This window comes from Sardina pilchardus, chromosome 7 (assembly GCF_963854185.1).
Source record: "Sardina pilchardus chromosome 7, fSarPil1.1, whole genome shotgun sequence".
Lineage (NCBI taxonomy): Eukaryota > Metazoa > Chordata > Actinopteri > Clupeiformes > Clupeidae > Sardina > Sardina pilchardus.
In genome coordinates this window covers 15,431,776-15,445,123 of record NC_085000.1, presented here as the reverse complement: position 1 = coordinate 15,445,123, position 13,348 = coordinate 15,431,776, and the positions used below count along the sequence as shown (strand labels likewise).

At 38.9% G+C, this 13,348-nt stretch overlaps 1 protein-coding gene across 2 annotated transcripts; it reads right to left on the bottom strand.

The window, feature by feature from the left end:
* Positions 1-1,649: 1,649 nt before the first annotated feature.
* On the bottom strand, positions 1,650-11,497 carry LOC134088268 (protein disulfide isomerase Creld1). Of its 2 annotated transcripts, XM_062542191.1 has the most exons (12): positions 11,363-11,497; positions 7,693-7,826; positions 7,379-7,461; positions 7,098-7,283; positions 6,642-6,752; positions 5,616-5,707; positions 5,082-5,261; positions 4,286-4,381; positions 3,935-4,018; positions 3,587-3,682; positions 3,286-3,426; positions 1,650-2,877 (listed from the first exon to the last, which is right to left on the bottom strand). In XM_062542191.1, the coding sequence occupies exons 2-12, from the start codon at positions 7,807-7,809 to the stop codon at positions 2,657-2,659; spliced, it is 1,407 nt and encodes a 468-aa protein (XP_062398175.1). In that variant the 5' UTR covers positions 7,810-7,826; positions 11,363-11,497; the 3' UTR covers positions 1,650-2,656. The 2 variants fall into 2 exon arrangements, with proteins under 2 accessions (XP_062398175.1, XP_062398176.1); XM_062542192.1 differs by lacking the exon at positions 7,098-7,283.
* Positions 11,498-13,348: the final 1,851 nt, after the last annotated feature.

The window sequence follows — 13,348 nt, the reverse complement described above, 5'->3', positions numbered from 1 at the left end:
CCTGATGTCAATATGTATCAGTGCATCGCACTGCCATGATTTCTGATTAACTCGGCCATTGGCCACTAACTTGATGCACCTTCAAAGGACATGGGTTTCATCAGCCGCCTTTCCACAGATATCTAAAAATCAAGCACCTATTATAAATACAGGCTGCATGGTGCTTGATTAATACTGTACACCGGTGAGCATGCACTACTCTTTGCATTGAGGAAAGCCATTGACAGATGTTTGCACAGCACCTTTGCACATTTTGTGAACATTTGTTTGTAAAGCCCTGGATCTTTAAAATGTATATAAAGATTGCATGCAGAATTGTCTAACTTTTTGGCCCTGTGTGTGTGAGTTCTTCCTGACTGTTGTTAATGGGTGGAGGCAGCTTGTTCCATATTCTATAGGGGAATTAGTCAAAAGCCCGGTCAGCACATGTCTTAAGCATTCTCCTCCCAGCCCAGACAAAATATTAAAATCTGGCCTGATGAACATGGCCAAGGAAACAGAGAGCCCTAATTTAAATGCTGTGCAAAGTCAGTCTATGAACAAGTGGTTGTGAATGAACCAACTGCAACATGGTAGCCTATTACATTTGCAACTAAATTGTGCCGAATTACTAAGCGAGCTTTAGCTAGACTTTGCCCAGCATCTAAAGTAGCGCCCACAGTATTATTCACAGCAATCAGGATTGTACTCCATGGTTTTGGACCTTTGAATTAGTTTAGTATCTCCTCTCAGTGTTTCTGTCGCTCTGCGTACTGTGTGTTACTGTATCTGGCTCTCCTCCGCCACCATTGTAGCCCTGACCAGAGAGTGTCTACCATGCTTAGCTTCTGAGATCAGACAAGAGCGGGCATGCTCAGCGCGGTATGGCCGCGAGTGATTACTGCCCCACTCTACCATGGTGGATCATGTGTACTGGGCATGTCATGTCTACAGTACAGTATGTTGTACAGTTGCCTGTTGGCATACAATGAATGTTTTTCTTTCTTCCCATCTGTAGCGTTGTATGTTTACTCTACAAGATGTGTTTTGGAAGTCACTGTGTATTTCCATGTTCAAGGTTTTATATCAGTGGTACAGTATATTCCGATGATGTGTGTGTGTTTAATGCTAGGGATTCACTCATACAGTATAACCTACAATGAAATGATACACAAGGTCATTTATTGACCACTGCTGGAACGTCCTGAGATGTTGGGCAACATTTTTTCATGGAGAATTATCGGCAGGCAAGTTATTACCAATAAGATATCATGATCATACAACAACAATGAACCAGGGGGGACATGGTTGCCCCAAAAATTGCAAAAAAATAAAAAAAATATCCCCAAGACACTCCATGTATCATCACCTTTCGAATGCGTCCACTAGCACAGAGGGGAAACCATATGTCATATTATTTCGGTCTGGCTGAAAGACATCATGTTTAACCATTTTTGAACAAGTGAAATTCACCACTGTATGTGGGGACACAAGTAGATTCTTTAAGCACTGGTGCTTTAGGTCCATCTTTACTGTGCTTATGATGTACAGTATGTGTCTGTGATGTATTTATGCCTGTAGTGCCAAGGGAGGGGGACTGGATGGGTGTGTGGGAGTCTGCTCCTTGATTTTCAAATTAATATTTGTAGCCTAATGTGCAAAATGTGCTTTCATGCTTTGAAAATGAATAAATAAACCGTGATAAAAAAAAAAACGAAACCTATGCCCTTAAAAACTTCAATACATAAATTGCAGAATGAATTTGTATGGAAACAAATCACCATTTAAGCCCTTTTAATAATTTTTACGTTTTTTTGGATCTGGTTAGCTATTTCCAGTGTGAGGGAAAAAAGACATTATTGAACATAGTGTTCTCTTTATTAAGTCAATGATGACAAAATTGAACAAACTTTAAAGATGCAGCAATTATTCCCTCTAACAATCTACACATTGCTTGACTTGATTTAATGAAACTTACTGACGTGAGTAAATTTACCAAAATATATTAATGCTCTCCTGTGAATGAGCAGTGCATACTTGATGGTTTAATAATAAAAACCAACCATCAGTGGGCCAAGACACATTTTCCAGCCATACATTGTGTAAGGATGCTTCTTTCCATTTTCTTAGTTACAGTACTTCTGGCCCATTTATATTAACAAACCACCTCTTCTGTATCACTGGCATTGAAGGTGCTATGCAGAGTTCTGTAGTCTTTGAGTTGTTGCAGCCAACCGTCACTCTTCCATTGACTTGAATTGTTTTTCAACACAGTGCCACAGGTGGTACATGGTGATTCAGGGCAAGAACATCTAGTTTGCATGTTATCTTCAGTGGATGTCTCAGCACAGAGCATAGATGTTTTCGACATTATGTCAAAAACGGTTGCTTCTTCACATTCTGTTGATATTTCTGGGTCATTTTTAAATGTTTCAAACTTTAAAAAAAAAAAGAAATCTCCACAACCTTGAACAGGCAAATTGCAGCACTAAATGTTTAACATGTTATACAGTTACTTCTTCTCAGGTTTTGATAATTACCAAGATTTTTATATCGACCAAAAGTAAAGATGCGCTTGATTTGCATCCTTAAAAGCGTGTTCTAAACCCGAACTTCATTTACTTGCGAACTGAAACTTTTACAAGAGGTCTTTACAAGGTTCTTTTTAATCACCGAGTTAACGTCCTTTAAGTATCCCGTCCAACATGCGGTCCCCCTTTTCTGATATCCAATAACCAGCCATGGCTGCGACACCACCAATGAAGATAGCAGTGAAGACCATGTCGCCCTTTGCTGCCAATGTGGCAAGGGCACAGATGACCACACCAAAAAACATCTGCTGCAAGACCAAGACTTCGTCATCTGTCATGTCATCAAATAATCCCTTCTCTGGCCCAGCTAGACAGAAAAAGGAAGACAGAGAATGTGTCATCACAGCGGTCATTCAATATATGTTTGAAATGACAGCAGTTATTTCTCAAAACAGTCTAACAGTAATGACAGCCATCTTCCTCAAGTTGTATACCTTAGAGGAGTGGCTCCCTTAAAGCCACTCAAATGTGTGTTTTACTTCAGATACTGTATGTACAGTATGTGTACAGTAATTCACATTGCACATTTCAATCTTTTGTGATTGCTATGCTCATACTGTACGTTTGAATTATATACGTTATACTGTGCATACGTTTGAAAAATAAATAAATAAAATGGAAGGAATTTCAACATATGGCCAATGAAATCACGTTAAAATTACTTTCACTTAATTCTAAAATGCTCACATACATCCTGTTTGTACTGTATACTCACTGGGTAGTATATTTTCCACACATATACTGTCTCTTCGAATGAATCCCTCAGCACACTCACAGCGGAACGAACCCTCCTCGTTTATGCAGGCCTCATTGAGACCTGGGCATGCAATAGCACGCTCATTGCACTCATCAACATCTAAGAGTTGGAGGAAGACAAAACAATATAAAAGGTATGAAATACAAAGCAAACATTACAAAAATTGTAATTACAGTTCATGCAACAAAACTTTGCTTGTTGATAGACTTTGCACTGTGAGCGCCATTTAAATTAAGGCAGGCATTACTGGCAGGCTTACCAAGGCACTTGGCCCCATGAAGCTTATAACCCCTAGAACACTTCTTGCATCTAGCTGGACCACTGCCCATGCAGCCCACACAAGATTGATCACAACCTAGAGAGAGAGAGAGGGTACGATTATTATATTTAATAATATAATATATACTGTATGTGTGTGTGTGTGTGTGTGTGTGTGTGTGTGTATGTGTGTGTATAGTGAGAACGTTTTTGAACTACTGTTACAGAAGAGAGGCCTTGAATAACGTGTTTATGATCAGTTTTATATTGATAAACTCAACCTCTGAATGTATCTTTTATACAACTAACTAAATGTAACATTTTTAGCAGGTCTTCCACACACACTAACCTCTGCACTCATAAGATCCATCTGTGTTGAAACAGTAAGTATTAGATGGACAGCGAGCAAGCTCCGTGCCACATTCATCCACATCTGTAATAAACACATATTAAAATAGATATGCATCAAAAATAGAGTTTGAATAAATTATTGCTGAAGAATAATATTAGAATAAAGAGGTTATAATACAGCAATGTCGACCCACAAATCCTTCTGTTACACTATTGTGACTGGGTTACCCATTTACAACTTGTTCATTTACAGCAGAAATTAATAAAAAAAAAAAAACTGCCTCTGAGGTCTGAGGTGTTTTTGTTCTGAATGTTTTCTCTGATGTCATTCCTTGTTCTTGATACTCACCTATACATTTGTGGTCATGAAGTATCCATCCTGATTTGCAATCAAGGCAACTGTAATCATGTGGCCCTGTACACTTTCGACATGTGTGGAAGCATGCTGGCAGAGACCAGGAGAGATGGGAGAAGAAACAGTAGGGATTACAGTATTTAAACTGAGTGTATAACCTGGCAACCATCATGTCGCCTCTTTCCTAAAATAATAACATACATACAGCATACACTTTTTTTTTTCGTTTTTTCAGAGAACACAATATGGTTCACTGAAAATGTAATGATGATGATTTAGGCGGGGGAAAAAAATGTAAAAAAAATGACTTATTTTAGGAAGGTGACAATGTATTCAAATATTTCCATTAAACTAACCAATACATTACATCGTATTACATTACACTTGGCTGGCGCTTTTTAGCCAAAGCGACTTACATAGTAAACAGTTTAAGCTTTTTAATTCTGACAACAATTCTAGGAATTATTTTTAAAAAGGTACTGTGTTATAAAAATAAGTGCATCAGTGAGTGCTGTTTTTAAACAGTCAAGTGGCAGTTATCAATCAGTTGGCAGTTATTATTCGACGATCGAGTTTCTGGTTTTTGTTTTTTGCTCTGGGAACTGGTTCAAAGCCTTGGTGAAGAGCAATCGTTTATTGCAATTTACGAAAACTGTTTTGGATGCAGAAGATTCTGTTCCTGTTCTCACATGCCCCCCTCAGACGACCCAAGCATGTAAATACGTGCAAATTGGTATTTAGCAATTTACCAACATACTTGATGCTGAAATAACAACCTATGCTTTGTTACCTGAACAAGGGGGCTGTGTTCCATTTGAGCTCTTCTCTCTGTAGTAGCCATCAGCGCAGTCTTGGCAGAGGGGTCCCGAGTACCCGGGGTCACACACACATTCTCCGTCTCCAAGACGGGTTCCGTCGCCTTCACAGCGCCCCAGACCTCCACACACACCATGAGGTCCTGAGGGACACTCTTCAAAATGCAATGCAGAGAAAAAACAACACACATTCAAGCAATTGAGGAAATAGATTGGTTCGTATTGGTTCAGTTCTATGCAGTAATAGTATTTAGAAAACATACATTGGTCAATCATGACTTTTTCAATTTAGCTAATTCTGTAATATACTGTATGGTCTTGACCACACTCCAATTATTAAGTCCCTAGCTGCAGGTGAAGCTGGTGAAGCAGCTTTTAGCCAATCAAACTGAATAAAAGCTGTTCTAATCTGACCTGATAACATTTAGATTACTCCTTCACAGATTAGATCATTAAACTTAAGATGACTTTTTAAACAAGTGAACTAAGCAAAAGCAATGGACACATACGTGCACAGTCAGGCCCAAACTGTCCTGGAGGACAGCACAGTCTAAGCTCCTGGATACATAGCCACTCAAAAAGATCTGGAGCCTCCAGTTGCCTGTGAACATTAAGAAAAAAAGACAATGAAATGAAGACCTATAAGTCTGGCCAACGTCAGACCGCCTCTCAAATCTCAGTGCAGATAAGACCTCATCTACTCCTGACTTTCAGGGGCATAATTAGCAAAGAAATTAGCAATTTCAGTAATTGAAAACATAGTTTTAACACTTCAGGGTCTGAGGCCTTTTAGACACTCTGACACACTATCTGCATTCAGTCTGGATTCCAGCTCAATCATAGCATTGAGACAGTGCTTAACAAGGTTTCAAGTGACATTTGTTTAAATACTGATGCAGACAAAACATCAGTCCTAATATATCGAACTTAGTGCAGCTTTCAATACCATTGATCAAAATATTCTATCACATAGATTAGAGCATTGAGTTGGACTTTCAAGAGTGAAATCATCAGTCATCAATTGACTGAAATCATACCTACAGAAAAGAAAGTGCTCCTCAAATGTTTCTTCTTTTAATGTTATGTTGTCCTGTCTAACTTCATCAATTACTTGACTTGACAAAAAATGGTCATTGACCAAAAATCTCTTGAGTAAGTTCCTTTTTTTCCCATAACAAATGGGAAATTATTTTAATGTGTCGCTGTTACAGTGTACCTACCTAATTAGGTACAGTGGTACAACCTGTGTAACAACATGTACTATCAGGTACTATCACTGTACTTGCATTATGTATTTGTGGGTAGCTACATATAGTTGTTACATTGTAATACTGAGTGCCTTTATAAAACTTTGCCAATTTGCCTAAATGTTTCATCAGAGGATGACCTGAGGCCTGCTGGATGGGGTAAACCAATGATATAAGTATACGTATATGAGTTATCACACTGAATTGTAACCTGTTTGTCTGATTCATTAATTGTTTGCATAATGTTTAAAACTTCTGAAGACATGAGAGGAAAACGGGCACACTCACCTGTGGAACCACCATGTCTCCACCTGGTCCTCTATCTGCTCTAGTAGTTTGTTGCACTCAAAGTCAGTCTTCTCACAAATTGTCTCCACAATCTCCAATAGACGGGTTTCACTAAAAGGAAAGACACATGGTCTGTGCAAATCCCTTGTCTTTATCTATACTGAGCATAAGACCGAAAGCAACTCAGCAGAATATAGCCCACCAAGTGCTTTGGATGTGTAACATACTGTATCCTCCATCAAGGGGGTTATGTTTTGACCCTTTCTGGCTTAGTTGGTTTGAAGCATTACATAAGGATCCACCACCGGACATACCCACACATTTTACTACAGTTTTAACCAAGTTTATCTTTATAGATTACTAGAAATGCAATTCCAGAGGAATTACAAGCTTCTGGCTTAATGTTGGTGGGAAATCAGAAAGAGTTTGTTCATGTCTGGGGACCATATACTGTACCGCTTAATGGTATCACTTTTATACTCCATTTTCAAAATGATCTTAGATGATATCGTCCCTTTCCGATCCAAACCCAAAGCTGAACCAAGGCTTAATGACGTGGGTGACAGAGACATGATGACAGAGTTTGGTGTAGATGAACTTGACTGGCCTGCACAGAGTCCTGACCTTATCCCGATAGAACACCTTTGGGATGAATTAGAACGGAGACTGAGAGCCAGTCTCCTCTTTCAACATCAGTGTGTGACCTCACAAATGCACTTCTGGAGTTTGTTTCCCACCTGCGAGTATATTTCGCCAGCTTTTCCTCCTCCCAAGCTGTGTTCCCACCGCCAAAGTTCTTGTTAGCTGTTCGCTCAATACCCTGAAACATACACAAGAAAATATATATATGACAGTGACATTAATTGACCTGAATGTCAATGTTTGAAGTAAATATTTTTTTTATATGCCCTCGTTTGTCCTGCCCTCTAAACAATCTTTCCGGTCTGAGGTTAATCCTGTGTGTAGATCATGCATACCATGCAGTTGTACTGTAGAACACATTTGTATTTATTCACTCTTTGACATTCAGACACATAAAGCAACCATATACCTTTATGAAGCTCTGAGTGAGTTTTCGGCATGTTTGGCAGGGCGCCGTGTGCACCGTCATCACATAAGCGAGGGGCATCAATGCCAGGGCAGGCAGGAGAGAATATGACCATGCCATGACTTCTGTCGCCGCCACTAAGGAGACACAAAAGGGGTGTGCCAAGAGTCAATGGTAATAACTAACAGTAACCACAGTTTGAATGACATTCCATTAATTACATTTAGCAGTAGAGTTTTTTTTTTTTTTTTATCAGATTTGAACACACTTGCATCTTTTGCTACAAAGCAGGCCCATGAAACTGATAGAGCAAGTCATCTGTATTCATTAAAATCAAGTATACAGAATTTGATATTTTACATGCTGGTACACAAATAGGAATAGTATGTAACAAAATCGACACATTTGGTCTGGATGATCCTGCATGGTCTGCTTGCCATATTCTTGTTTGCTTTTGATGTCAGTTATTTGCATTTGACAATTTTAATTTAAAAACCTGTCAGTATATAACCTGTAAGTACATTTGTTTTTTAGTACCAATTTCCTTGTTAGGGAAGCATTATACTGGAGAGTCAGTATAGCATGCCAAAGCTGAATATATCCATGAGCAACGCATAGAGAGCCTAAGTCATGCCCTTCTACTTCCGGTCCATGGGACCTACCTACACTATATTGGCAAAAGTATTAGGTCACCTGCCTTGACTCGCATATGAACTTCAGTGACAACCCTCCATAGGGTTTAATATGACGTCGGTCCACTTCTTGCAGCTATAACAGCTTCAACTCTTCTGGGAAGGCTTTCCACAAGGTTTAGGAGTGTGTTCATGGGAATTTTTTCGACCTTTCTTACAGAAGTGCATTTGTGAGATCACACACTGATGTTGGACAAGGAGACTGGCTCTCAGTTTCCGCTCTAATTCATCCCAAAGATTGAGGTTGAGGTCATACAGTAATACAATTTAAATGACGACTACCTATGTATATTTGATCATTTTGATCATGATATTTAAAAATATATATATTATGATTTTTTTCCCCTTTATTTTACAAAGCATATTTTAGGTAAAGGTACATTTATTAAAGTAAATAACTGATGCTGCACGAGGAGACTGGCTCTTAGTCTCCGCTCTAACCCCAGAGGTGTTCTATTGGGTTCTACAGGACTCTGTAAATGCCAGTCAAGTTCATCCACACCAAACTCTGTCATCCATGTCTATATGGACCTTGCTTTGTGCACTGGTGCACAGTCATGTTGGAACAGGAAGGGGCCATTTTGTAATTAGAGTTACAAATGGGAGCATATTTCCCATGGGACTTTTCCTCCCATTTGCGACTCTAATTACCAGACACCACTGCTAAGTGCTAATTCCAAACACAACAACAGCTGTGGGCCAAAATGCTTTTTTTTTTGCAGCATTACCCTCTAGGGGGTAGGGTGAAAGGTCACCACATTTCTTGAGCGACCTCCTGATGGGGTCTTGAGTCCATGTACTAAGTTTGATTTTGTATATTGGCTATGGCTATGGCTATGGTTATTTAGCAGACGCCTTTGTCCAAAGCGACATACAAATAAATAACAATACAAATTAAATTAACAGTGAACAATTACAAACTAGGGAGAATAGTAATATTATCAGTAGAACAATAATTTTAAGCATTAACCTAATGAGAAATAAAACAGTGAAATGAGAATAGCAATCAAATAAGTCACTCAGTTAATTAAATATGATAATAATAACTAAAGCATGGTATGGCTAAATTTAAGGACAATAGCAAAATAAATTTCAAATTCTATCAATAGACAAATTATAACAAAACATATTAAAGGGTTTGCTGAGCTATGAGCTCACTTCCTGTTTGGCGATTTTGATTTGTAGTTACAGATAAATGGTTTTGCATATGGCTTTCAAAAGCGTGCCAAGTGTGAGGCATGGTCTGACAATAACGTGTGTCAAGTTTGTTTATGATCGGACAAAATGCGTGACCTGTGAAAATTCAGTTTCACTTTCGTTAAAATCCAATATGGCGGATAATCAATTATGGCAGAAATTGACCTCATATGTTGTGTTGAAATCCTGATCCAAGGATTAAAACAGTACCTCATTTTTGAAAATCAGGGCATACAGGTCAAAGGTCACATGTGTGAACACACATTCAACTTTGGCCTGTTGTAGGCGTGACAGCGTATGAGGTGCCTGCATGAAACTTGGTGAAACTTGGTGAAATGAATCATGGGACTGTCCCAAAGATTGATTTATAGCGCAATAATTGGTTAGGTCTATCCAAAGCCATCGATATATCAAAGTTGCGACAGCTGTTGACTTCCATGTTAAAGCCAGATTAGAGCGGTCACATGGTGGGTAGCCTCAGTAGTTCCCTTGGTCCCTGGTTTACTACGGGATTGACAGCAACAATCGCATTAATATTTCCGGTATACTCAATGAAAATTACTATAAACGGCATTTCCACATACATAGCCTATATTACTCAATGAAAATGCATTATTATGCACACAACAAGTCATGTAGAAAAGTCTTATTATAACACCTGAGATATTCATTCATTCTCTATGGAATAGTTCCTTTCAAAGACCGCGACATACCGGATGTGCCGCCACTGTTTGTACACGGGAGTCAATGGTAGTCTCGCAACTTTGATATATCGATGGCTTTGGGTCTATCCAATTGAGTGCAGAGGCATTTCCCCGGTTGGAACACGGCCCATAGTTATATCAGACTCATATTCTGACTAGATGAATATGACGACATCCGGCATGAAGTTTTCTCTAAATCTACTTTTATCGATAATGTTAACCATAGCATCTCTATCATATAGCCTTAGCCATAAGCTATCACATTGAGGAATGCCAAAGCCTTTCCTATGTCTTTAGGAAAGGAAAAATCAGAACAAGAACATGGGGGTTCTAGCACCTGTGTTTCTTGGACCTAATAATAATACCCTAACAATAATAGTAGGCTAATAGTAATAACACAACTACTACTACTTCTACTACTAGGATAATAATAATAATAATAATAATAGCCTAACAATACAAAATTAACCATAACAAGAATAATACTTTGCATGCACTGTAATAATGAAGAAAAAATCAGATAACAATTAATACAGTGCACAGTCTAATAATAATAATAAAAAGAAGAAGCCACCGGACAGTGCATACTTTGTAGGCTAATGATATGTTTGAATTACAGTAGCCTAGAGTCCATATCGTATGTAGGCGACGACTTTATTTCTTATTTGTTTCTTATTTCACTTTTATCCGCACTCACAAAACTCTTCAACATACTTTACTTTCCCACGTGCCCCATGTGTAGACATGCATTTAAAGGAATTATCAGCTGCAGCATCACAAAACCCAATCAGATATTGCAGACGAATCTTGCGGGGAAGTCACACTAACGGGAACTGATGCTGTGATGATAGGTTTCGCGGTTCTCTGATTTAATTCAGTGCGTAGGCTAGTTTGAAAACGGGAGCATTATACGTAAAGTCCAGCACTATTGCGGCAGATTGCTTATTGATATCTTAATACACAAACGGGGAGTGCAAATACATATTCCGTGCTAAATACAGGTTGTAGCATTCTATTCTACGGAGAGCTAGCAAGACTGCTATAGGGTTTTTCTTAAAAACCTGCGACGAGATCACTTACCTTGCAGTTGTCTAAATTACGTCAAAACGTATGCACGTAATTGCATCAAAATTAATAGCTGCTTTCAGCTGCTATTGTTTACAAATAGCTCCGTTAAATCCTTTATCATAATTTCATTGTGTGCCCCACCTTTCATGGCTACGGTTTGAGGCTGTGAAGTTTTCCGGTCTATTGCTGCCCTAATAGGACGGAAGCTTACAACCAATAACATGTCACGCCCGCAGTATACTACCAATCACATCACGCCGGGTGTGTGTCATCCTAAAAGCTTTGATGACATCCATCGATTTTCATACTGGCTGCATTGGTTGCTTTGTGACCTAATGTAACGAACAAAGATTTCCGGAGCATATCACTTATCAAATTAAGGTTACAGTATCATGCGACTGATAAACTGTTGGTGCGGGAGCGGCTACGCTAGATTTGTGCGCAGAAAGAGCGTTTGATAGGGCCCAGTGTTAGGCTACATTCATCTACAACAGTTTGAAATGAATGGATAAAAGTCTGCTATAGCCGGTTTCATTTTTAGATTACAATTTAGCCATTTCAATTTCAATTAGGCCTAAATTAAATTAAATTTCAATTTCTATCATGAGATAGTGTGCAGCTAAAAACAGAGATAAAGATCAAATGAAACTGAATTTGTGCATGATCAATCCCAACAATTGTAGGCTACCATGATATACTGTAACAAAATTAAAGATGGCAGAATAGATGAACAGAATATTTTACTTTCTTCTTAATATAGAAGGTAGGCGTATGCAACTTAGTCTGTCAAAAACATGCACATTTTACAAGCCAATTCAGGCCTACAACCCATTAGACTGGGATATGGCTCATTTTAGCAGATATAATGCACCCACATGAGTAATTAACTCAGCTAACTATTTTTGGTTATTAGAACATTAGGGGAACGTTTTTTCTTGGTTATGGGAACGTTGCTTGAATGTTGTGAATGTTGTCCTATCAGACCTGTGGCATTTACAGTATTTAGCCTACTATTAACTTAAAGGAACACTCCACCGTATTTTCATATTAAACTATGTTATTCCCTTAACTAAGATGAGTTGATACCTCTCGTGTTTCAATGGCAGCGCTCAATGGCTCTGGCGCGTGGCGCTACTGATAGCACTAGCTAGCCCAGTTCATTATAACCTGACTTTCGCCAGATCCTGTAGTTCGCTGTCTGCTTCACACAAGGATCTGGGACTTCTCGATAGGAGATGTTTTTCTGAAGGCGGGTCCTTGTAAAACATCCACGCATGTGATTTGATAAACCACTTGCCTGTTATCTTGAATGACGTGCTAGGCTTCTTCAAGTTCTTGCCAAACCCGGTCGGAAGAAGAGTAAAAACATCCTTGCCACCAATAAATGTCTTCAAAACTATTCTCTGAAAGAATGAATACTCCATAGATTCGACAAAACGGTTGAAATATAGCAGAATCAATGTCAGCACAAGACTCCTCGCTGCGTGCTGCCATTGTTATTTGAATAAAACACTCGCTTCGGCGCTCCTGATTGGCTGCTCATTTTTTGATCACTGGCACAGGGGTTTGGATTGCCCTCGCGTCCAGACCCTTGTGTGGAGCTCAGCGAAACGCCTCTGGTGGAGCATGGCGGAACTACAAGGGTCTGGCGAGAGTCAGGCTGAGTTCATTAGGAGCCAAGCAGAGATGAAGTTAGTAAGCGACCAGAATCCATGTTTTCCCTATTACAGTATAATACAGTTACACAAGTAGTTACACGACCAATTATGGTGACACAAAATAAAAAGTGGCGCTTTTTGAAATGGGTAAGAAGGATAACTAATGTATGGCGGAATAGCACTTGGGAGCTAGGGCTGTGCAATTAATCAATTTTTAATCGTAATCGAGATTATCATTTTGAATCGTAATCTAATGTGAAATTGTAAAAATCGATTTTTCACTTTAACTAGGGTAATAATGGTACTTACAGTATGTTTGCAAGTGTTGAGTTTTGCGGCA